Genomic DNA, 23699 nt, shown 5'->3' with positions numbered 1-23699 from the left:
ATCTCTCCCCCGCCAACCGCGAGACTGAAATACCTCGTAACAAACAGCAACATCGGCAGCAATCTTGATAGGCTGCTTCAGTGCCTTTTCTCGCCGGGGCATTCCGTGTTTCTTTGGGGGATGTGGAGTTTAGTAGGCAAAGTAGTTGAATGTCATCAGCATAAGTGAAAACTGTAAAGCCTATAAATTGAGCGAGGGGTGAAGTCAGTTCTGAGCTGCTTTTCTCTGGTTCCATCTGTTGGCAGGGGAACATATTCCATTCATCTGGATTGGTGTAGCAGGACTCTATTTACAGGTAGGTCCAAATTTTTCTTTGATTTCTCTGCAAAGTTTGTTAGGATTTGATATAATTTTGTGATTATGTTGATATTTTTATGTGATCTAGAGCAGTGTTTTTCAACCTTTTCAAGCCAAGTACCCCCTAAGCCTAATAAATACCAACCGAGTACCCCCGCCCAAACTCTGCCCCAGACCGCACAAAGTCCACCCCTGGCTTCACCCTCATAATAATAGTACTAATTATAATGCAATTTCTTCCATCCATTTATCATATACGCACAACAAAACTGACACTTTTTGATCATTAAATTGAAAAAAAAAATCATTTTTCCTACCTTTGTTGTCTGGTGATTTCTTGAGTCTCTGGTTGCACTTCCTTCTGACTGTGCATCCAATATTTCTTTATTTCTTTCTGCCTCCTGCACGCTTCCTCTCCTCCAGACCTCATTCTATTCCCCAACCAACATCTCTCTGTACCTCCATGAGTCCAACTTTTCTTCCTCTCTCATCCCTCAGATCATGTGCAACATTTTTCACCACTGCCCACCAGTCTCATGCCCATTCTTCTTCTATCACCCCTCTCCAGCACCATGCCACATCTCTCCCTCCATTACTATGCCCAACATTCCTCCCCCTTGCATCCCCTTCAATCTGTTCCTCTGGTTCCTCTCCACCACCATATCCAACATTTCACCCTCTCATCTTTCTATTCCCCATGCATCTCTACCTCACTCCTCTCTTTCTCCATGCACAATTTTCGTTTCTTCCTTTCCCCATGTGCACCATCTCTCACTCATGTTCAATAATTCTCCCTTTCTATTCCCTCCCCACCTATGTCCTAAGTTAGTGCCCCCCTTCCTTTCTCCATTTTGTATCCGATGTTCATGCCCCCCTTTCTTTCTCTGTCAAGTTTGAGCCCCCTCCCCGCCTTCCTCCCTCCCCCAAAGCCGACCCGTGCCGAAACCTGCCCCCTGCTGAAGCCGCCACCGATTCCTCCCTGCCACCCAACACGTTCCATCCAGTCATCCCCTACCGCCACCACAACTCCGGGCAAGGAAGAGCCAGTCATGTGCAGCGATTGTACGCCACCAGCCCACAAGCCTTCCCCCAGACGTCAATTCTGACTTCGGAGAGAAGATTCCGGGCCAGCCAAGCAGCGATTGGCTGGTCCAGCACCTTCTCTCTGATGTCAGAATTGATGTTGGTGGGGGGGGGGAGAGGGCTTGTGGGCCAGCTGCATGCAATTGCTGCACACGCCTTGCCCTTCCTTTCCTGGAGTTGCGGTGGGGGATGATTAGATGGAGGGTGGCGGCTGCAGCGGGGGGGATGAAACGTGTCGGGTGGCAGGGAGGAATTGGCGCTGGGTGGCTTCAGTGGGAGGCAGGCAGTAAAGAGATCCTGGACGGCGGTCAGCCCGCATACCCCCTAGGGTACCGCAGGCTGAGAAACACTGATCTATAGGTAAAATACTATGTAATCCTGTGGCAGTTTCTGAATCTGCGAGTCCATAATCAAACCCCTATTTCTAGAGAAGTCTGGTTTGAATCCTTGTGCTTATCATGTGAAACATGCTTTGGATATCTGTGACTTGATTATATGAAGGATGTAGGGTAAGAAACACACTCGTGATATAGATTTTTTTCTGCTTTTTATTTTAGCCCCTATTTCTTCAGAAAATGTTTATTCCTCGGCACATCCTGAGGCCGCTTATGAGGAAGACTGGGAGGTTTTTGACCCGTAAGTAATAACCCATTCTTTCAAATCGAATACTGAATCTCTACATTAATCACAATGTCATAGAACTGCGAACTTTCCACATAAACTTGCATTGAAAATCCTTGCACTGTAACTATGGCCAATTTTACCTGTAAATTGTACAACTCTCCCTCCACGGAAGTTAGGTGCAGAGCTGGCCCACAAAATGCAAAATCGTGAATAAATTTTTTGGCTGGCTCTGACCCACCCCCACCTCCCTCCTGCGTCCCTGTATCTTACCTGGTGGTCTAGTGGTGACACTGGGCAAGAGCGATCTTCCTATGCTCCTGCCCCGTGCAGAGCCGTCATCAAAATGGTCCAAACTTATAATCAGGATGAAATGATTTTTCAACTTTACACCACTTAAAATTTAATAGTTGAGTGTGATTTTAGTTTTGTATATATTTTTTCTTTTTTAAGAATGATGGGTATATGTTAAACTTTCTTTTCTTATCAGGTATTATTTCATCAAGCATGTCCCACCACTTACAGAAGAGCAACTTAATAGGAAGCCTGCACTTCCTCTGAAGACCAGAAGCACACCTGAGTTCTCTTTAGTCCTAGACCTGGTATGAAGATATAGTGTTATAGAATAATAAAATCTGATTTGGATAGGGGATTTTAGGGGGCCTGATTATCAAATAAAGACTACTATATGACAAGTTCAAAGAGTCAGCTGTTTTATAAAGACAGAATAGGTGAGCCTGCACACCTGACAGTTTATTTAAAATGTGATATTCTGCTACAACCAAACAGGATAAAAGCGGTTTACAATATATTAAAAAATTCACAATAAGATCAAAAGAAAAACACCATATAATGATAGGAAAAAACACACCTAATAGAAATAAAAGCCAAAAAAACCCCAAACAGGATCATTCAATCTCTTCCATATGCTCATTAATGCGCTAGTAGATTTTCCACCCCTTGCTACAGTGTGCATTAAATGCAAATTCAAAATAAAAAGTCTTTAATAATTGTTTACATCTTTTTCAGAGTAGGTTCTTCGTATGCTCAAAAAACAATGAGGAAGAAAAAATCTTCAAAGTGTGACCCACTCTCAAATTGTAGCAAAAAGCAAAAATAAATCCTAGAAGTGGTACTTCTAAATAATAGGTGATTTAAACCATTGGTTATACACATTCATTGGTGCTTATAGACTTTGTTATGAGACTGCGGGACTAGCCCGCATGGATTGAAGTGGACTTAGCCCAGATATACTATCAGATCGACAAACTTAAAAGTGACAAATCACCTGGACCGGATGAAATTCACCCGAGAGTCTTGAAGGAATTGAAGATTGAAATTGGAGAGTTATTGCAAAAACTTGCAAACCTGTCAATCAGAACTGGTCAGATACCAGACGACTGGAGGAAAGCGAACGTCACGCCAATTTTCAAAAAAGGATCGAGAGGAGAACCGGGCAACTATAGACCTGTGAGTCTTACGTCTGTCCCCGGCAAGATGATTGAATCACTGATCAAGGATAGCATAGTTCAGCACTTGGACACACACGACTTGATGAAACCCAGTCAACATGGATTCAGGAAAGGGAAATCGTGTCTGACGAATTTACTCCAATTCTTTGAGACCGTGAACGAGCAAATTGATAGTGGAAAGCCGGTGGACATAATATACTTGGACTTCCAGAAAGCATTTGACAAAGTTCCACACGAAAGACTTCTCAGGAAGCTACAAAGCCATGGCATAGAGGGAGATATACAAAGATGGATAGGCAAATGGCTGGAAAACCGAAAGCAGAGAGTGGGCATAAATGGGAAGTTCTCCGACTGGGAGAGAGTGACTAGTGGTGTGCCCCAGGGCTCGGTACTTGGGCCGATCCTTTTTAATATTTATATCAATGACCTGGAAAACGGAACATCCAGTGAGATCATCAAGTTTGCAGACGACACAAAACTCTGCCGGGCAATCAGATCGCAGGAGGACAGTGAGGAACTCCAGAGCGATTTGTGTCGGTTACAAAAATGGGCGGAGAAATGGCAGATGAAGTTCAACGTGGAGAAATGCAAGGTAATGCATTTAGGCAGTAAAAATAAGGAATACGAGTACAGAATGTCAGGTGCAACTCTGGGGAAAAGTGAACAAGAAAGAGATCTGGGTGTACTGATAGATAGGACCCTGAAGCCGTCGGCACAATGCGTGGCAGCGGCAAATAAGGCAAATAGAATGTTGGGCATGATAAAGAAAGGAATCTCGAGTAGATCGGAGAAAGTTATAATGCCGCTTTATAGGGCAATGGTCAGACCCCACTTGGAATACTGCGTCCAACATTGGTCTCCCTACCTAAAGAAGGATATAAAACTGCTGGAGAGGGTGCAGAGACGAGCAACTAAACTAGTGAAGGGTATGGAGAAACTGGAATATGAGGATCGACTTAAAACACTGGGATTGTTCTCCCTTGAGAAAAGGAGACTGCGTGGGGATATGATCGAGACCTTCAAAATACTAAAAGGAATTGACAAAATAGAGCAGAGAAGATTATTTACAATGTCCAATTTGACACGGACAAGAGGACATGAAATGAAGCTAAGGGGGGGCAAGTTCAGGACTAATGTCAGGAAGTTCTGCTTCACACAGAGAGTGGTTGACATCTGGAATACTCTCCCAGGGGAGATTATTGCGGAATCGACAGTCCTAGGTTTCAAAAGCAAACTAGATGCATATCTCCTTGAGATAGGCATATAAAGATATGGTTGGCTATAAAATAAGCCAGGTGAATACCTAGCAGGGCCTCCGCGTGTGCGGATCGCCGGACTTGATGGACCGAAGGTCTGATCCGGAGATGGCGCTTCTTATGTTCTTATGTTCTTATGATTGAGAAGTTGTAACTTTCTTCTGAATCTAGTTCGTGGCTGTGTGTGGCAGAGTTTCATCTGAGCGCTGCAGTATGGGTTCTTTGATCCAGCCTCTGGTGAAATGCGTCAGAACCTAGAACCTTTTCAGAACCCCTTACAGCCAACTTTTCATATAAGTCACGATTTTTTACTATTTTGATTTTTGTATTTATGAAGTTTGTTGCAAATATATAAAGTATACCAAGAAAATACTTACACTTTTAAGTGCTATGATTAGAGGTGATACCTTCAGACGCTCAATCCATGCGGGCTAGTCCCACAGTCTGATCAGTCTATGAGCACCAATGAATGTGTATAACCAATGGTCTAAATCACCTATTATTTAGAAGTACTACTTCTAGGATTTATTTTTGCTTCTACTTGTATGCTGCCAGGAAATTAATTCCACAAAGTTGGAACTATCCTAGCAAATACCGCAGTACAAGTACAGCTTAGGGTGCTGAGGCTGTAGCTTTAACTACTATGTGACTGATCATCAGTGATATTTTTAAAAAGTGGCATAGTGTGATCATATTTCTTTATTTTACCTAACAAGCTCAATGCAGAGTTTTGAATGGTTTGCAGTCTCTTAATGTTCTCTTTAGTAAATCCTATAAAAGCTATATTTCAGTGACTTAAACTTTCTTGAGCCAGGGCACACTAAAGACAGTGGCCACGGCTTGAGGCACCCAGAAGTGCATGGACATCGCCATGGTGACATCATGCATATGCGTGACATCATCACATTAACGTCCGCGCTTCTGCATAGGCCCTCCAGATGGGCCCTGAGACACCAGTAGAGGGTGCCAGCAGGGAAAAGGGCTGGAGAGAAGGAGAGGCACTGGCGCCTGCTGATTGCCTACAGCAGTGTTTCTCAATTACTTCAAGCTAAGTACCCCCTAAGTCTAACAAATATCAACTGAGTACCCCAACCACAGACCTCCCCACCTAAGCCCACCTAAGCTCTGCCCCAGATCCCATCCGCTTTACTAATTGCAATGCAATTTATTCCATTCATTTTTCATATACCCACAATATACACAGCAGATATAATTTCTCAAAACTGACACATTTCAATCACTATATTGAAAATAAAATCCGTTTTACCTACCGGCGATCTTATGCAGGCTGCTGTAATTAGCTTTAAAGGTGAGACCGGGAGGCTAAGGGGGATGCCGGAGGACGCTAGAGAAAAGGAGGAAACATCCAGGCCTTCGGTAAATCGGGCAGCACTGGTGCTGTACTGCAGAGGGAAGTCAGCTGGCAGGCGCCTCTCTTCCTCCTCAGTGTGCCATGGCACATTTAGAATCTCAGGAGGCACACAGTTTGAGAAACACTGCTATATTTCCATAATCTAACAGTGAAATAACCAAATTATCCCAGGACAAGCAGGCAGCATATTCTTAACTGATGGGTGACGGCTAGAAAGTTGCGCGGGGACAGAAATCCCACCCGTCCCCGCCAAAGTCCCCACCCGTCCCCGTGAGGAATCCCACCCGTCCCCGTGAGGAATCCCTCCGTCCCCACCCGTCCCCGTGAGGAATCCCCTCCGTCCCCACCCGTCCCCGCGAGGAATCCCCGCCCGTCCCTATAAACTTCAGAAATAGTTATTTCATTTAATTATGCTACTGAATTAAAGGCTCTGGTAGAAACCCATTTACAAATAAGCAAAAAGACTTTATTAATTTGAAAATATTAATTGGGAAGAATACATACTTTGTAAACGGGTTTCTACCAGAGCCTCTAATGTTTATAAATTTTTATCACACTACAAAAGGAATTCCCAAGTGGGAAAACTTCATACAATAATATCAAACAATAATTCCCACTTAAACTAGAATGTGTATGAAAGTTCTATTTTACTAACAGGAGTAAGCCTCAGTAATGGAGCCTACGCGTAGTCAAATTCAATGACTGGGGTATTCAGCGTAGTTGTTTATTGCTCCTTATTCTCCAATCATTGGCTTCACTCCTTCACTCCTATTATTATACTTTATTTACCAAAAGACTAAAACTAATATAAATTAGTGATTTTTATTTTAGGTCGTTTTTTTACTAATTTTTCATTTTATAAAAATGCTATATTTAGTTTGTTTCCATTCCTTTCATTACACTTTTATAAACTTCATGAAACTGCATTCATTCATTTAACTCCAAAGGTTAATTCTTATTGTATATTAATAGTTAGGCAACATTTCTTATTTAGAAAGCCTACTTATCTTGAGTCAGCGCTTGTATTACAGAAAAGCCAACGTGGCCAACGTTTCGTGGGCAAAGATTCCAACCCACTGCATCAGGGCCGAATATTTTAGAAAACAAGCCACTGAAAAAACAGAAAAAATTTTGTTTTGATTTTAGTAAACAGCAATATACTTCATGCAATTTATACATAATACATTCACTTACTTACTGCTCACTATGTATTTGAAAGCAGTCTCAAAGTCTCAACAAAATGGCGACAGCCTCATTTTAAAAGACTTGGCAGTGTACTGACGTCAGTCAGAATATCGGATTTCATTGGGGCAGAAGATCGTAAACTATACTGCATTATCTAAGGCAACAAACCAAAACCTGGAACTGGAATCCAGCCAGTAATTGGTAAAAATGTTACCATTCAATTAGTTTGTTAAAGGTAGCTTCTAATAAAAATGTTGCCATTCAATTTGTTTGTTCAGGCCATCAGGATACAATGTATTTAATCGGCTAATCCATCGCTGTTCATGCTGGGCTAACATACGCCTGAAATTGCCTCCTCTATTGTCAGGTCTAACTACCTCTATAATGACAGCTCTTAGTGTCATGAACTCATGTTTTTTCGTAATACAATGTCTTGCTAATGGCGCCCCCATATTCAGATTCTTAATGTTACTCTTGTGTTCTGTCAATCTGACAGTCAGTGGCCTTGACGTCTGCCCTATATATAGTAGATTACAGGGACATCTTAAAGCATACACCACTCCCCGGGTTTTGCAATTCGACGTATGATTCAAGGTATATTCCCTATTATCTTTAGGGTTCATGAATGTTTTAGTGCAGTCCATCAGAGCACACATCTGACATTTGCCACATATTTGGTGTCCCAACATCACAGTGTCTGAGTTAGTGGAGGCATCTTTGGGATGAGAGGGGCATAGTATTTCCTTCAGATTCCTACTACGGCGATATGCTATCCTGAGGGAATAGCCCTTAAATGTTCCTGCTATACTTAGTATCTCCCAATGTTTTCTCAAAGATTGAGCAATTTTGTAGCTCTGATTCGAATACCAAATATGTGGCAAATGTCAGATGTGTGCTCTGATGGACTGCACTAAAACATTCATGAACCCTAAAGATAATAGGGAATATACCTTGAATCATACGTCGAATTGTAAAACCCGGGGAGTGGTGTATGCTTTAAGATGTCCCTGTAATCTACTATATATAGGGCAGACGTCAAGGCCACTGACTGTCAGATTGACAGAACACAAGAGTAACATTAAGAATCTGAATATGCACGCAGTATTCCAGGTGGGGCCTCACCATGGATCTATACAATGGCATAATGACTTCTAATCTAATCTAAACCTTAGGTTTGTATACCGCATCATCTCTACATTCGTAAAGCTCGACACGGTTAACAAGAGTTAGGGTAGAAAGGAACTCCAGTGGAGGGAAGAGGCAAAATGAAGAGAAAATTTAGAGGACTAGAATAACCAGGCTTACGGCTGACGAAACTCCTGCATATGCAACCTATGATTTGCCTTGCCTTGGATGAAGCTTGCTCCACTTGATTGGCAGTCTTCATGTTCTCACTGACGATCACCCCTAAGTCTCATTCTGCTTCAGTTCTTGTTAGGATCTCGACATTAAGTCTTGCATGGATTTTGGCTGCCCAGGTGCATGACTTTGCATTTTTTGGCATTGAAGCAGAGTTGCCAGACCTAGACCAGCGCTCCAGTAGGAATAGGTCGTGCATCATGTTGTCGGACATTGAATTTATGTCTGTTATGCTTTTGCCCTCTACATTGCTTAGTTTGGCGTCATCAGCGAATAATGTTATTTTACCTCGCAGCCCTTCTGCCAAGTCTCTTATAAAGATGTTGAATAGGATTGGGCCCAGGACCGAGCCCTGCGGCACTCCACTGATTACCTCCGTCATTTCGGAGGGGGTGCCGTTCACCACTGCTCTCTGAAGCCTACCTCCAAGCCATTTCCCAACCCATTTCGTCAATGTGTCACCCAATCCTATAGAACTCATCTTGCTCAGAAATCTGCGATGTGGTACGCTATCGAATGCTTTGCTAAAGTCCAGGTACACGATGTCCAGGGACTCCCCAACATCCAGCTTCCTCGTCACCCAGTCAAAGAAGCTGATCAGGTTGGATTGGCAGGATCTCCCCTTAGTAAATCCATGTTGACGGGGATCCCATATATTCTCCTCGTTCAGGATCGTATCCAATTGGTGTTTGATTAGAGTTTCCATTAGTTTGCACACTATTGATGTGAGACTCACCGGTCTGTAGTTTGCTGTCTCCATCTTGGAGCCTTTCTTGTGGAGTGGAATGACGTTAGCCATCTTCCAGTCCAACGGGACGTTACCCGTACTAAGGGAGCGATTGAAGAGCGCGGATAGCCTGCTTTCGAGGCTGTCTGATGCGGGGCTCTGTCGGTGACGTCACCCACTGTTGAGAATATCTGCCTGCTGTCCCTTGATAACAACTGTTACGGTAAGTAACTGCTTTTTGTGCATCAGGTCAATAAGAGCGATCATCAAAAATGCAAAGTGATGCACTTAGGCAGAAAAAATAAAGAACACAAGTATAGTATGTCAGGTGCAACTCTGGGAAAATCTGAACAGGAAAAGGACCTGGGAGTATTAATCGATAGGACACTGAAGCCGTCGGTGCAATGTGCGGCGGCGGCGGCAAAGAACGCGAATAGAATGCTAGGCATGATAAAGAAGGGAATCACGAGTAGATCGGAGAAAGTCATAATGCCGCTTTATAGAGCGATGGTCAGACCACACTTGGAATACTGCGTCCAGCATTGGTCTCCATACCTAAAGAAGGATATCATACTGCTAGAGAGGGTGCAGAGACGAGCAACAAAGCTGGTGAAAGGTATGGAGAACCTGGATTACGAGGAAAGACTTAAGAGACTGGGGTTGTTCTCCCTTGAGAAAAGGAGACTACGAGGGGATATGATCGAGACATTCAAAATACTGAAAGGAATCGACAAGATAGAGCAGAAAAAAACGTTATTTACAATGTCCAATGTGACACGGACAAGAGGACATGGACTGAAGCTAAGGGGGAACAAGTTCAAGACAAATATCAGGAAGTTCTGCTTCACACAACGAGTGGTGGACACCTGGAATGCTCTCCCAGAAGAGGTAATTGCGGAATCCACCATTCTAGGATTTAAGGGTAAGTTAGATGTACATCTCCTTATGAGTGGCATGAAGTGACATGGGTAGAGGTAGGCTAGATGCACTTCTCTTTACGAGAAGCTTGGAGCGATATGGGGACCAAAACTATGCCAGGGTACACTGGCGGGGCCTCCGCATGTGCGGACCGCCGGACTTGATGGACCTAGGGTCTGTTCCGGAGATGGCGCTTCTTATGTTCTTATCACTACAGCTCTGAAAACAGGTTTAGCGATGATCACTGACTTTAGTGCATCCCACAGTATGTTACAATAATCCATTGTTGACAGTACTATTGTTTGAAGTACATTCTTATAGTCATTTCATGGCAAATAGCGATATAGTCTATTCAAAAGATGTAGCTTAAAATAGGCCTTCCAAATGAGGTTCAACATATGTTACCTAAAAGACAGCTGAGGGTCAATGATTATCCCTAAATTCCGAAATCCTGAGACCACAGAATCACTGAGTTAAGGATCCAAACTGACCAAACTGATAGCTGTGAACAATACTGCCCTGTGAACTTGTAAAAGCTAAGTTGCTCAGCATTTCATATTCTGCTCTTTTCACTGTTTTTCAGCATTATATCTGCTTAATTTCTCTTCTCTTCCCTGTTTTTTACTTAAAAAAATAAACCCTTCTCTTTCCTCTGTTAAATCTTATTTCCTCTTACTAGTTTTCAGCCATTGTTTTCTGCTGATTAGGTGTAGAAGGGAGGGGCTCTGATTTATTACTAAAGTTAACTGCATAATCTTTGGGACAGCGCTGTGAACAAGGCTGCCCTGTGAACTTCTAAAAGCTAAGTTGCTCAGCAATTCATATTCTGCTCTTTTCACTGTTTTCAGCATTATATCTGCTTAATTTCTCTTCTCCTCCCTGTTTCTTACTTTAAAAAAAAAATACAAAAAATAAACCCTTCTCTTTACTTTGTTAAATCTTATTTCCTCTTTCCCTTCATAGGAATAAGAGTAAGACTTATAGTCCCACCCACCCCAGGGATCACTGCTCATATATAGAGACCCAAATAATCAGGACTACTCAAATCAGGTCACTTCACAACCAATCAAGATGACCTTTATTCTATGTAATCACTGTGGTGCTTTAATTCCAAGACACACTATTTGAAGGCTTAAGGCTTGCCCCATCTGTCTTGAACTTGCTAGTACCGTATTTTCACGTAGATAACACGCACCCGTTTAAAACGCGCACACGGGTATAGCACGCGAAAAACACAAATTTATGTACAGAAATTTTTATACACCGCGCACACCCGTACACCGCTCATGCTGCCTGACTCTCCTTTCGCCCGCCCCGACTCTCCTCTGGCCACCCCGACTCTCCTTTCGCCGGCCCCGACTCTCCTCTCCCCCTTGAAGTCCTGTCCCCACCCTGAAAGCCTGATGCCCCCCGACGTCCGATTCACCCCCCCCCCCCCCCCGCAGGGACCGCTCGCACCCCCACCCCGAAGGATCGCTCGCACGCACCCCCACCCCGAAGGACCGCTCGCATGCACTCCCACCCGCACCCCCACCCTGAAGGACCGCTCGCACCTCCACAGCCTCCCGACCCCCCCTCATGTAGAAGCTCCTACCGGTGTCCTGCTGCTATCTCTTGGCGGTCCCGACTCCCCGACACGGGGCAAGAGGGAGCTCAAGCCCTCTTCCCCAGCCAACCGCGGCACCCCGACACGATCGGGGCAAGAGGGAGATCAAGCCCTCTTGCCTCCCCGACACGATCGGGGCAAAAGGGAGCCCAAGCCCTCTTGCCCCGCCGACTCCCCAACTCCCCGACAATATCGGGCCAGGAGGGAGCCCAAGTCCTCCTAGCCCTGGCGACCCCCCCCCCCCCCGCTAGTTGTTCGGGCCAAGAGGGAGCCCAAACCCTCCTGGCCACAGCGACCCCCTACCCCCACCCCGCACTACATTACGGGCAGGAGGGATCCTCCTGCCCTCGACGCAAACCCCCCTCCCCCCAACGACCGCCCCCCCAAGAACCTCCGATCGCCCCCCCAGCCGACACGCGACCCCCCTGGCCGACCCCCACGACACCCCCACCCCCCTTCCCCGTACCTTTGTGTAGTTGGCCGGACAGACGGGCGCCAAACCTGCCTGTCCGGCAGGCAGCCAACGACGGAATGAGGCCGGATTGGCCCATCCGTCCCAAAGCTCCGCCTACTGGTGGGGCCTAAGGCGCCTGGGCCAATCAGAATAGGCCCGGGAGCCTTAGGTCCCTCCTGGGGGCGGGGTCTTGGGCACATGGTTGGGTTGGGCCCATGTGCCTCAGGCCCCGCCCCCAGGTGGGACCTAAGGCTCCCGGGCCTATTCTGATTGGCCCAGGCGCCTTAGGCCCCACCAGTAGGCGGAGCTTTGGGACGGATGGGCCAATCCTGCCTCATTCCGTCGGTCGTTGGCTGCCTGCCGGACAGGCGAGTTTGACTCCCGTCTGTCCGGCCAACTACACAAAGGTACGGGGAAGGGGGGTGGGGGTGTCAGGGGGGGTCGCGGGTCGGCTGGGGGGGCGGTCGGAGGTTCTTGGGGGGCGGTCGTTGGGGGGAGGGGGGTTTGCGTCGAGGGCAGGAGGGCCTGGGATCCCTCCTGCCCGTAATGTAGTGCGGGGTGGGGGTAGGGGGTCGCCGTGGCCAGGAGGGTTTGGGCTCCCTCCTGGCCCGAACAACTAGCGGGGGGGGGGGGTCGCCAGGGCCAGGAGGACTTGGGCTCCCTCCTGGCCCGATATTGTCGGAGAGTTGGGGAGTCGGCGGGGCAAGAGGGCTTGGGCTCCCTTTTGCCCCGATCGTGTCGGGGAGTCGGGGGGGCAAGAGGGCTTGAGCTCCCTCTTGCCCCGATCGTGTTGGGGGTGCCGTGGTTGGCTGGGGCAAGAGGGCTTGAGCTCCCTCTTGTCCCGATCATGTCGGGTGTCGGGACCGCCAAGAGGAAGCAGCAGGACACCGGTAGGAGCTTCTACATGATGGGGGGGGTCGGGAGGCTGTGGGGGTGCGAGCGGTCCTTCAGGGTGGGGGTGCGGGTGGGAGTGCGTGCGAGCGGTCCTCCGGGGTGGGGGTGCGGGTGCGTGCGAGCGGTCCTTTGGGGTGGGGTTGCGAGCGGTCCTGCGGGGGGGGTGTGAATCGGACGTCGGGGGGGGGAACTATGTAAAAAAAATTTTGTACAACGTGCTCACGCGTATAACGTGCAAGGGTATGCGCGGTGCGTAAAAACCACGTATAACGCGCGTGTTATATGCGAGAAAATACGGTATTAAGGAGGAGCTCTGCAAACTTAAACAGGAATTGAATACAATTAAAGCAGCTTCCATCGCTCCACAAAATCATACCAACTTACCACCTCTACCTCAAAGAATAAAACAGCCCAGGAATAAATGGGTCACAGTAGGTTCAGTAAGACTGCGACATGTAACACAGGAACATCCACCTTCACAAATATTACCTCTACAGAATTCTTTCGCTCCACTAGTGCACTGCAGTACTCAAGAAAACAGAAGGGAGGTGGAATTAGAACCAATGAAGGTAACTCAAGAGAACAAGCGCACCGTAAGCACAAATAAAAAAGCCAAAAACAGAAAACTATTACTGTTGGGGAATTCCATCATCAGAGGCATTAACCTTGGAACACAAGGCAAGGAGACCAAAATAGTGAAATATCTTCCAGGATCCTCAGCTGCCAGGAGTTCCAGGCAAATACAGACTATAATTAAGGAAGAAACTAAGGATTTTAACACTGATGTTGTTATCCATCTGGGAACAAATGATCTGGCTAACAACTCCACACTTGCAGCACAGAAAGCTTTTCGGGAGCTTGGTGAGGGGTTGAAACCTTCTGTAAAGACTTTAGCTTTTTCTGAAATACTGCCTGCATATTAGTATTTAAAACAACAACTACCAATGAACCACAGTTCATTGACCGCCTTCTAATTCCACAAACCTCAAATCGTCTTCTCCGATCTAATACACAAGATCTATTAATGGTCCCCTCATTAAAAACAATAGGAACCAGACGCCACGACATCTTCTCAGTCAAGGCACCACTTGTTTGGAATACCCTTCCTTTGTACATTAGAAATACTAAAGATCTCAACTCATTTAAAATTAATTTAAAAACATTCCTCTTTAAAGCTGCATTCAACCTCTAAATTCTCATTCTTCCATGTAAATATTAATTTCAGTCTCTCATACCCAAACCCTAATGTTTTTACCCTCCCCCCTTCAACCTTTTTTTTCTCCGCACTAGGAAACAAAAATTTTGTAACTTTTCCCTCTCGTTCTCTCCAATTCACTCCTGTTTTGTATAATCTGTCAGTATTGTCAGTTTGAAATTGCTCTGTTTTATTTATTGTAGAAATTTTATTAATATTTTAAATGTTTTACCCCAATTGTACATTTTATGTAATTCGCTTAGAAATATTAAGCGAACCATCAAATTTAAATAAAACTTGAAACTTGAAAGGGAGAGCAAAGAGTGAAAAACACAGAGGACTTTAATAGATGGCTCAAAGCCTGGTGTCATCAAGAAGGCTTCAGGTACATAGGAGGATGGGGAAATACATGGAAGGACAAGAAGCTATATTGCACTGATGGGCTACATATTACTACAGCAGGAAAAAGAAACCTTGCAGAGAAATTTAGACTGTTTGTAGGCATTTAAACTAGAAGGTGGGGTTGGTGTATGTATGAAGGACAATTATAGAGACCACCCCTGGCAAAAGAAAAGATGTGATAGTAGTAAAGATTGCAACATAAACAATATCAGCAGCTCATTTCTTAGTATTGCAACGGAAAGTGAAACGAAACAAAAATCTATAAGAAAAAGGAGATTACCACTGAAAAATAGCTGGAAAGCGATGACCACAAATGCTCACAGTCTAAGTAACAAAGTTCATGATCTGCAAGCCCTGATGTTAGAGGCAGATCTAGATATTATCGCTATCACAGAGACATGGTTCAGTGAATCACATGGATGGGATGCAAACATACCGGGATATAATCTTTTTAGGAAGGACAGAGATGGTCAAAAAGGTGGAGGAGTATCTCTCTATGTAAAGATTAATATCCAAGCGATCGAAATGCAAGGGACCTGGGGAAAGGAAGAAGCGATATGGAGCACTCTGAAAAGAGAAGATGGAACTTCTATCTACATGGGTATCTAAAGACCTCCGACTCAATCACAGCAAATTGATAAGGATCTGATTGTGGATATCCAAAAGTTTGGAAGGAAAGAGGAGGTTCTGCTGTTGGGAGATTTCAACCTGCCGGATGTGGACTAGAATGTTCCATCTATGGAATCGGAAAGAAGTAGGGAGATTGTGGATGCCTTTCAAGAGGCTCTGCTCAGACAAATGGTGACAGAACCCACGAGGGAAAAAGCGATATTGGATCTGGTCCTCACAAATGGAGAGAGTATCTCTCATTTTCGAGTGGGTGCTCACCTGGGAAGTAGCGATCATCAAACGGTTTGGTTTGATATAACATCTAAAGTGGAGCGCGGCCGCACGATACTTAAAGTCCTAGATTTCAAACATACAGACTTTAATGCAATGGGAGAGTACCTGAAGAAAGAGCTGTTAGGATGGGAGGACATAAGAGAAGTGGAAAGACAGTGGTCTAAGCTGAAAGGAGCGATAAAAATGGCTACGGACCTTTTTGTGAAGAAAATCAATAAAAACAACAGAAAAAGGAAGCCGATATGGTTCTCCAAACTAGTGGCGGAGAAAATAAAGGTGAAAGAGTTAGCGTTCGTGAAATATAAAAAAAACAAGAAGAGGAGTGCAAAAAGGACTACAGGGTGAAACTGAAAGAAGCCAAGAGAGAGATAAAGTCTGGCGAAAGCACAGGCGGAAGAACAAATGGCTAAAAATGTAAAAAAGGGAGACAAAAATTTTTTCAGAGATATTAGTGAAAGGAGGAAGATGAAAAATGGAATTGCTAAACTAAAAGATGCTGGGAACCGATATGTGGAGAGTGATGAGGAAAAAGCAAACATGCTAAACAAATACTTCTGTTCTGTGTTCACAGAAGAAAATCCTGGAGAAGGACCGAGATTGTCTGGCAAAGTTACACGAGAAAATAGAGTGGTTTCTGCGCCGTTCACGGAGGAGAGTGTTTATGAGCAACTTGAAAAACTGAAGGTGGACAAAGCAATGGGACCAGACGGGAACCATCCCAGGATACTAAGAGGTTCTGGCAAGTCCTATTAAAGACTTGTTCAACAAATCTCTGGAGATGGGAGTGATTCCTGGGGATTGGAGGAGAGCGGATGTGGTCCCTATTCACAAAAGTTGTCACAGGGATGAAGCAGGAAACTACAGGCCGGTGAGCCTCACTTCGGTTGTTGGAAAAATAATGGAAGTGTTGCTGACAAAAAGGACAGTGTACTTCCTTGAATCTAATGGGTTACAGGATCCGAGGCAACATGGCTTTACAAAAGGTAAATCGTGCCAAATGAATCTGATTGAATTTTTTGATTGGGTGACTAGAGAGCTGGATCGAGAACATATTCTAGATGTAATTTACTTGGATTTCAGCAAAGCCCTTGATACAGTTCCTCATTGGAGACTGATGAACAAACTTGAAGGGCTGAAGTTAGGACCCAAAGTGGTGAACTGGGTTAGAAGCTGGCTGTCGGACAGATGCCAGAGGGTGGTGGTCAATGGAAGTCGCTCGGAGGAAGGAAAGGTGAGTAGTGGAGTCCCTCAGGGTTCGGTGCTGGGACCGATCCTGTTCAATATGTTTGTGAGTGACATTGCTGAAGGGTTAGAATGAAAAGTGTGCCTTTTTGCCTATGATACCAAGATTTGTAACAGAGTAGATACCGAAGAGGGAGTGGAAAATATGAAAAAGGATCTGCAAAAGTTAGAGGAATGGTCTAATGCCTGGCAACTAAAATTCAATGCAGAGTAATGCATTTGGGGATTAATAATCGGAAGGAACAGTATATGCTGGGAGGTGAGAAGCTGATATGCACGGACGGGGAGAGGGACCTTAGGGTGATAGTGTCCGAAGATCTAAAGGCGAAAAAACAGTGTGACAAGGCAGTGGCTGCTGCCAGAAGGATGCTGGGCTGTATAAAGAGAGGCGTAGCCAGTAGAAGGAAGAAGGTGTTGATGTCCCTGTACAGGTCATTGGTAAGGCCCCACTTGTAGTATTGTGTTCAGTTTTGGAGACCGTATCTGGTGAAGGACATAAGAAGACTTGAAGCAGTCCAGAGGAGGGCGACAAAAATGATAGGAGGCCTGCGCCAGAAGACGTATGAGGAGAGACTGGAAGCCCTGAATATGTATACCCTAGAGCAGTGGTCTCAAACTGACGGCCTGGGGGCCACATGCGGCTCGCCATGTACTATTTTGAGACCCTCAGTATGTTTATCAATCACAAAAGTAAAATAAAAGTTTCTTGATCATATGTCTCTAACTATAAATGACAATATTATTATTAAGACTTAGCTGAAAGGAAAGATTTATAAACTATAAAGCGTTTTACCTCATGCAAAATTGTAATTTTTTTAATAAGATATTAACTATTTTTTTCTGAGGCCCTCCAAGTACCTACAAATCCAAAATGTGGCCCTGCAAAGGGTTTGAGTTTGAGACCACTGCCCTAGAGGAAAGGAGGGACAGGGGAGATATGATTCAGACGTTCAAATACTTGAAGAGTATTAACGTAGAACAAAATCTTTTCCAGAGAAAGGAAAATGATAAAACCAGAGGACATAATTTGAGGTTGAGGGGTGGTAGATTGAAAGGCAATGTTAGGAAGTTCTACTTTACGGAGAGGGTGGTGGATGCCTCGAATGTGCTCCCAAGAGAGGTGGTGGAGATTAAAACTGTGACTGAGTTCAAAGAAGCGTGGGATGAACACAGAGGATCTAGAATCAGAAAATAATAAATATTGAACTAAGGCCAGTACTGGGCAGACTTGCACGGTCTGTGTCTGTGTATAGCCGTTTGGTGGGGGATGGGCTGGGGAGGGCTTCAGTGGCTGAGAGGGTGTAGATGGGCTGGATTAGGTTTTAACAGAGATTTCGGCAGTTGGAACCCAAGCACAGTACCGGGTAGAGCTTTGTATTCTTGCCCAGAAATAGCTAAGAAAAAAAATTTAAAAATTTTAATTGAATCAAGTTGGGCAGACTGGATGAACCATTCGGGTCTTTATCTGCTGTCATCTACTATGTTACTATGTTAACTTGCCCGTGAAGCTCGAGCTAAGTCACATTTAAGAAAATTTTAAAAACATATCTATTTCAAGATGCATACGACTCATAGAACATAACTTTTCAAGTTTTCACATTCTTATTAGATTTCCTTAACCCATTATTACCTAATGTGCTTTCCTTTTGATGTTAATTTCTATTGTAAAACAACATTGTAACTTTTTCCCTTTTTTCCCAACCCCTCGTGTCAGTCCAATAATGTCTGTCTTTTAATTGACTTTTGTTATCTAAATGTATTACCACAATCTGATGGTTTTTATATTGTACATCGCTTAGATATTATTATAAGCGATTTATCAAATAAAGATTAAACTTGAAACTTGATTATTTTTGTTTTCTATACATTTAGCATCAATTTATTTGTACACATCCACAGTTTGATTTGCATTGTAAAGAAATCTAGCCTATCACTAGCCCACTCCATCGACTCTCCTTTGTGGAAGAAAAATAACAGGTCATCGGCATATACCCTGTAGGTCACATTAAGGCTATGCAATAGGTGGCATAGCGGTACAAGATATATATATTAAACAGTACCGCTGAAAGTTACAAGCCCTGTGATACTCCTGTTTTTACTTCTAATTGGGAGGACATGTACATAAACCTCTTGTCTCCGCCCTTGGAGAAATGACCTTAACCACAATAGGACTGTTCCACCTAACCCACAGGCTGAAGTACGTTCCAATAGTTAAGAGGGGATATGCTAAGGAGTGATCTAAGAAAATACTTTTTTTACAGAAAGATTGGTAGATGCGTGGAACAGTCTCCTGGAAGAGGTGCTGGAGACAGAGACTGTGTCTGATTTCAAGAAAGCCTGTGATAGGCACGTGGGATCTCTTAGAGAGAGGAAGAGAGAATGGTTACTGCGGATGGGCAGACTGGATGGGCCATTTTGCCTTTATTTGCCATCATATTTCTTCCCTGAGAGCAGAGGCTATTCTGGATGTTGATGGTCCATCAGACAGGGATGAGAGATCAGAATTCATCCCTTTACTGTTCCAAAGTGAGGCTTCCCTGGTGGGAGAAGCAGCCTCCCATATAGAGTACCAGGAAGATGATATCAGCCATAGACCAGGGAGAGGATCTTTCCATTCGTCGACATTTTAAGTCCTCTGCTTTGCTGGAGATCATTACAGAGTCCCTTCAAGAACTGAAGATACATCCTCCGCAAACCCCGTTCTCTCAGTGTTCTCTTCTGAGCAGGGTCCGGGCTCAACCAATTTCCTTTCCTTGGCACCCAGACATGAGTTATCCTAGTCACAGCTAAGTGGCGTTTTATAACTTGAGGTTCTTTGTATGAAACGCTTTTCTCACTGTAACAAAATGGAAGAAAATCTTTAGTACATAGTTCTTGGTGGGGAAGTATTTTTTTTTTTGAGGGGGCACTCTAGGAGGAGAAAGTAATAGCTTGAGTAACAGCTCATTCTTAATGGAAGAGAATTGGCCATCTTTGTAGGGAGAAAAAGGTTTTTTGGATCAGGATTGCCTCAGGTTGAGAGGAGAAATCAGAATTTTTAAAATTTGCTTTTCTCTTCCTTTTTGTAGGATGAAACATTGGTTCATTGTAGTCTCAATGAACTTGAGGATGCTGCACTCACATTTCCTGTCCTCTTCCAGGATGTCATTTACCAGGTAATGTGACAGGGTGAAGTATTAATTTAGCAAAAGTACTTGTTTATTTTGTATCTTACAATTTTCGATGAATAACTAAGCTGTATTTATGGGGATATATCCTCCCTGATAGTCAGTCAGTGTGGTTAGCATTTTCAAAGGCACTGACTGTTGCTTCCTGAATATTTGATGCTGGGCCTAATAAGGGTCCATCCTTTTTGCTGTCCTAACATGATCCAAATGCTTGTTTAGCAGACAGAATATCTGCTCTAACTGGATAAATTTCATTGATCATACTGGATTTTCTGCAGCACTGTGTGGTTAAATCCTGCTGAAAATCTGGAGAAGATCATTCAGTGCACTGGACTCTTTCCAGTGAGCTTGTTATACTAATTTGTCATCTTTGCTGGGTTTTCTTAAAACTTCCTTTCTTTATCATCTCTCCATATCGGCACAGAAAACGATGGGTAATAGCTCACCACAACCAACAGGTGGAGACTGAGACACAAACTTTTGGCTGTAATATAAGTGGGCTGTGCAGTCTACTCTCAGTCTCCAGCAGGTGGAAGTGGTAAGCCTGTGCAATCTTTCCCTGTTTTTAGTGTAGGGCTGTGGACTTTGTTTAACTTTGCCTTCTTGTCCCTGACTGTGGTGCTGTATTGAGCTTGGGTGACCCTTTCAGAGGTCTGTTCTGACTTCAGGGTGCAGCACTCGACTGGTTGAGTCACTCCCCCCATTTCCTCCACTTCCCCAAATTTTTATCTGTAGTAGAGGTGCCTCAGCTGTAAGCCTTGACACCGCTACCGGCAAGGCATATAGCTTTGAGAGCCAGTGGTTTCTGTTCAATTGTAAATTAAAGTTGTATTTAAAAAAAAAAAAAAAAAAAAAGTCCTTAGGCAATGCCGGACTGAAGGGAAGCCTTCAATTAAGGTTAATTGACTTTTATTGTTAACCAGCACTTGTATTTTTTATTTTTTTTTGGTAGCGTTTTTCGCATTGAGCACTTATAAAGGGAAAAAATGCTCATTGTGCTCCAGGCGCGCAGTCGATGCGGTCGGCGTGTGCACAAAGTGCACTGGCCATCATGAAGGGGAATCCTCGCCAGCTTCAGGTGCTGGTGAGCAGTGTTCCCCTTCGCACATGCACCACAAGTCGGAAGCAGGTAGTGGGGAAGCCCGGGCTTCCTCTACCACCCACACAGGTGTTTACCCCAGCCACCGATGGTCAGGGAAATAAGGTTTCCCTTACCGCTGATATCCGCTGGGTCAGACCAGAGGTCCATCGTGCCCAGCAGTCCGCACACGCGGTGGCCCAACAGGTCCAGAAACTGGACTGTAATCCTCTATCTATATCCCTCTATCCCCTTTTCCAACAGGAAATTGTCCAATCCTTTCTTGAACCCCAGTACCGTACTCTGCCCTATTACGTCCTCTGGAAGCGCATTCCAGGTGTCCACCACACATTGGGTAAAGAAGAACTTCCTAGCATTCGTTCTGAATCTGTCCCCTTTCAACTTTTCCGAGTGCCCTCTTGTTCTTTTATTATTCGAAAGTTTGAAGAATCTGTCCCTCTCCACTCTCTCTATGCCCTTCATGATCAGTAACTTCAAGTTTACGCCCAGCAGTGTCTACGGTGAGCTGTCAAAACTCAAGATTAACAAGGCAATGGGGCCCGACAACCTACACCCCAGGGTGCTTAGGGAGTTGAGTGATGTCTTGGCGGAGCCACTGTCAGCGCTCTTCAACCTCTCCCTTAGTATAGGCAGCGTCCCGTTGGACTGGAGGACGGCTAACGTCATTCCACTCCACAAGAAAGGCTCAAAGATGGAGACAGCAAACTACAGACCAGTGAGTCTAACATCAATAGTGAGCAACTAATGGAAACTCTAATCAAACACCAATTGGATAAGATCCTGGATGAGGAAAATCTACGGGACCCCGGTCAACATGGATTTACTAAGGGGAGATCATGCCAATCCAACCTGATCAGCTTCTTTGACTGGGTGACGGGGAAGCTGGATGTTGGGGAGTACCTGGACATCGTGTACCTGGACTTTAGCAAAGCATTCAATAGCGTACCACACCGCAGGTTGCTGAGCAAGATGAGTTCTATAGGATTAGGTGACACATTGATGAAATGGGTTGGGAACTGGCTTGGTGGTAGGCTTCAAAGGGTAGTGGTGAACGGCACCCCCTCCAAAATGACGGAGGTGATCAGTGGAGTGCCACAGGGCTCGGTCTTGGGCCCGACCCTATTCAACATCTTTATAAGAGACTTGGCAGAAGGGCTTCGAGGTAAAATAACATTATTCGCCGATGACGCCAAACTAAGTAATGTAGTGAGCAAATGCACAACGGACGAAGATTCAATGCCCGACAACATGATGCACGACCTACTCCTACTGGAGCGCTGGTCTAGGACCTGGCAACTTAGCTTCAGTGCCAAAAAATGCAAAGTCATGCACCTAGGCAACCATAATCCATACAAGACTTATACCCTTAATGGTGAGATCTTAACAAGAATGGTAGCAGAACGAGACTTGGGGGTGATCGTTAGTGAGGACATGAAGGCTGCCAGTCAGGTAGAGCAGGCCTCATCCAAGGCAAGACAGATACTAGGTTGCATACGCAGGGGTTTCGTCAGCCGTAAGCCGGAAGTCATTATGCCATTGTATAGATCCATGGTGAGGCCCCACCTGGAATACTGTGTGCAATTCTGGAGGCCACATTATCGCAAAGATGTGCTGAGACTGGAGTCGGTTCAGAGAATGGCCACCCGGATGGTCTCGAGACTCAAAGATCTCCCGTACGAGGAACGGTTAGACAAACTGCAGCTATACTCGCTCGAGGAGCGCAGAGAGAGGGGGGACATGATCGAGACGTTCAAGTATCTCACGGGCCGCATCGAAGCGGAAGAATATATCTTCTTTTTCAAGGGACCCACGGTAACAAGAGGGTATCCGTGGAAAATCAGAGGCGGGAAACTACGAGGTGACACCAGGAAATTCTTTTTCACTGAAAGGGTGGTTGATCGTTGGAATAGTCTTCCACTGCAGGTGATTGAAGCCAGCAGTGTGCCTGATTTTAAGGCCAAATGGGATCGACACATGGGATCTATTCACTAGGCAAAGGTAGGGGAGGGTCATTAGGGTGGGCAGACTAGATAGGCCGTGGCCCTTATCTGCCGTTTATTTCTATGTTTCTATGTTTACAAGCTTTCTCTTATAGGCCTTCCTTCCTGGAGTTCTCTATGGTTTAAGTCGTGCTGCAGCTGGTTCCTTCTTTTCTGCCGAAGATGGTCTCACATTTTCATGTCAACCATTCTGTGGTCCTCCCAGTTTTGGGTAGTCTGGAAGGCTCTTTGGAGCAGAGGCAGTTGTGCAAGTTGGATGTCTGTCGGGTCCTTTGCGCTTACATTCAGCAGACCCAGGAGTTCCAGAAATCAGATTGTCTTTTTGTCCTCTTAGCGGGCCCTCATAAGGGGGACGGTGTTTCTAAGGCTACAATTGCGCGATTACCCATCAATTTCTGTGCCGGTCTAGAGGGACTAAAGAAAGAAAATTAGCATGTAAGAACATAA

The 23699-nt window shown here is 44.9% G+C and overlaps 1 protein-coding gene across 4 annotated transcripts in view; it reads left to right on the top strand.

Annotated features, from left to right (window-relative positions):
• The window catches only part of CTDSPL2 (CTD small phosphatase like 2), a 202553-nt gene that overhangs the window by 54045 nt on the left and 124809 nt on the right, over positions 1 to 23699 (top strand). For all 4 annotated transcript variants that reach the window (XM_033920362.1, XM_033920361.1, XM_033920364.1 and 1 more), the window contains 3 exons: positions 1938 to 2016; positions 2492 to 2603; positions 20055 to 20141. In XM_033920362.1, coding sequence (XP_033776253.1) covers positions 1938 to 2016; positions 2492 to 2603; positions 20055 to 20141 — 278 coding nt within the window. The remainder of the gene's footprint in view (positions 1 to 1937; positions 2017 to 2491; positions 2604 to 20054; positions 20142 to 23699) is intronic.

This window comes from Geotrypetes seraphini, chromosome 14 (genome assembly GCF_902459505.1).
Source record: "Geotrypetes seraphini chromosome 14, aGeoSer1.1, whole genome shotgun sequence".
NCBI classification, from domain to species: domain Eukaryota; kingdom Metazoa; phylum Chordata; class Amphibia; order Gymnophiona; family Dermophiidae; genus Geotrypetes; species Geotrypetes seraphini.
This window is presented reverse-complemented; position numbering and strand designations above follow the sequence as displayed.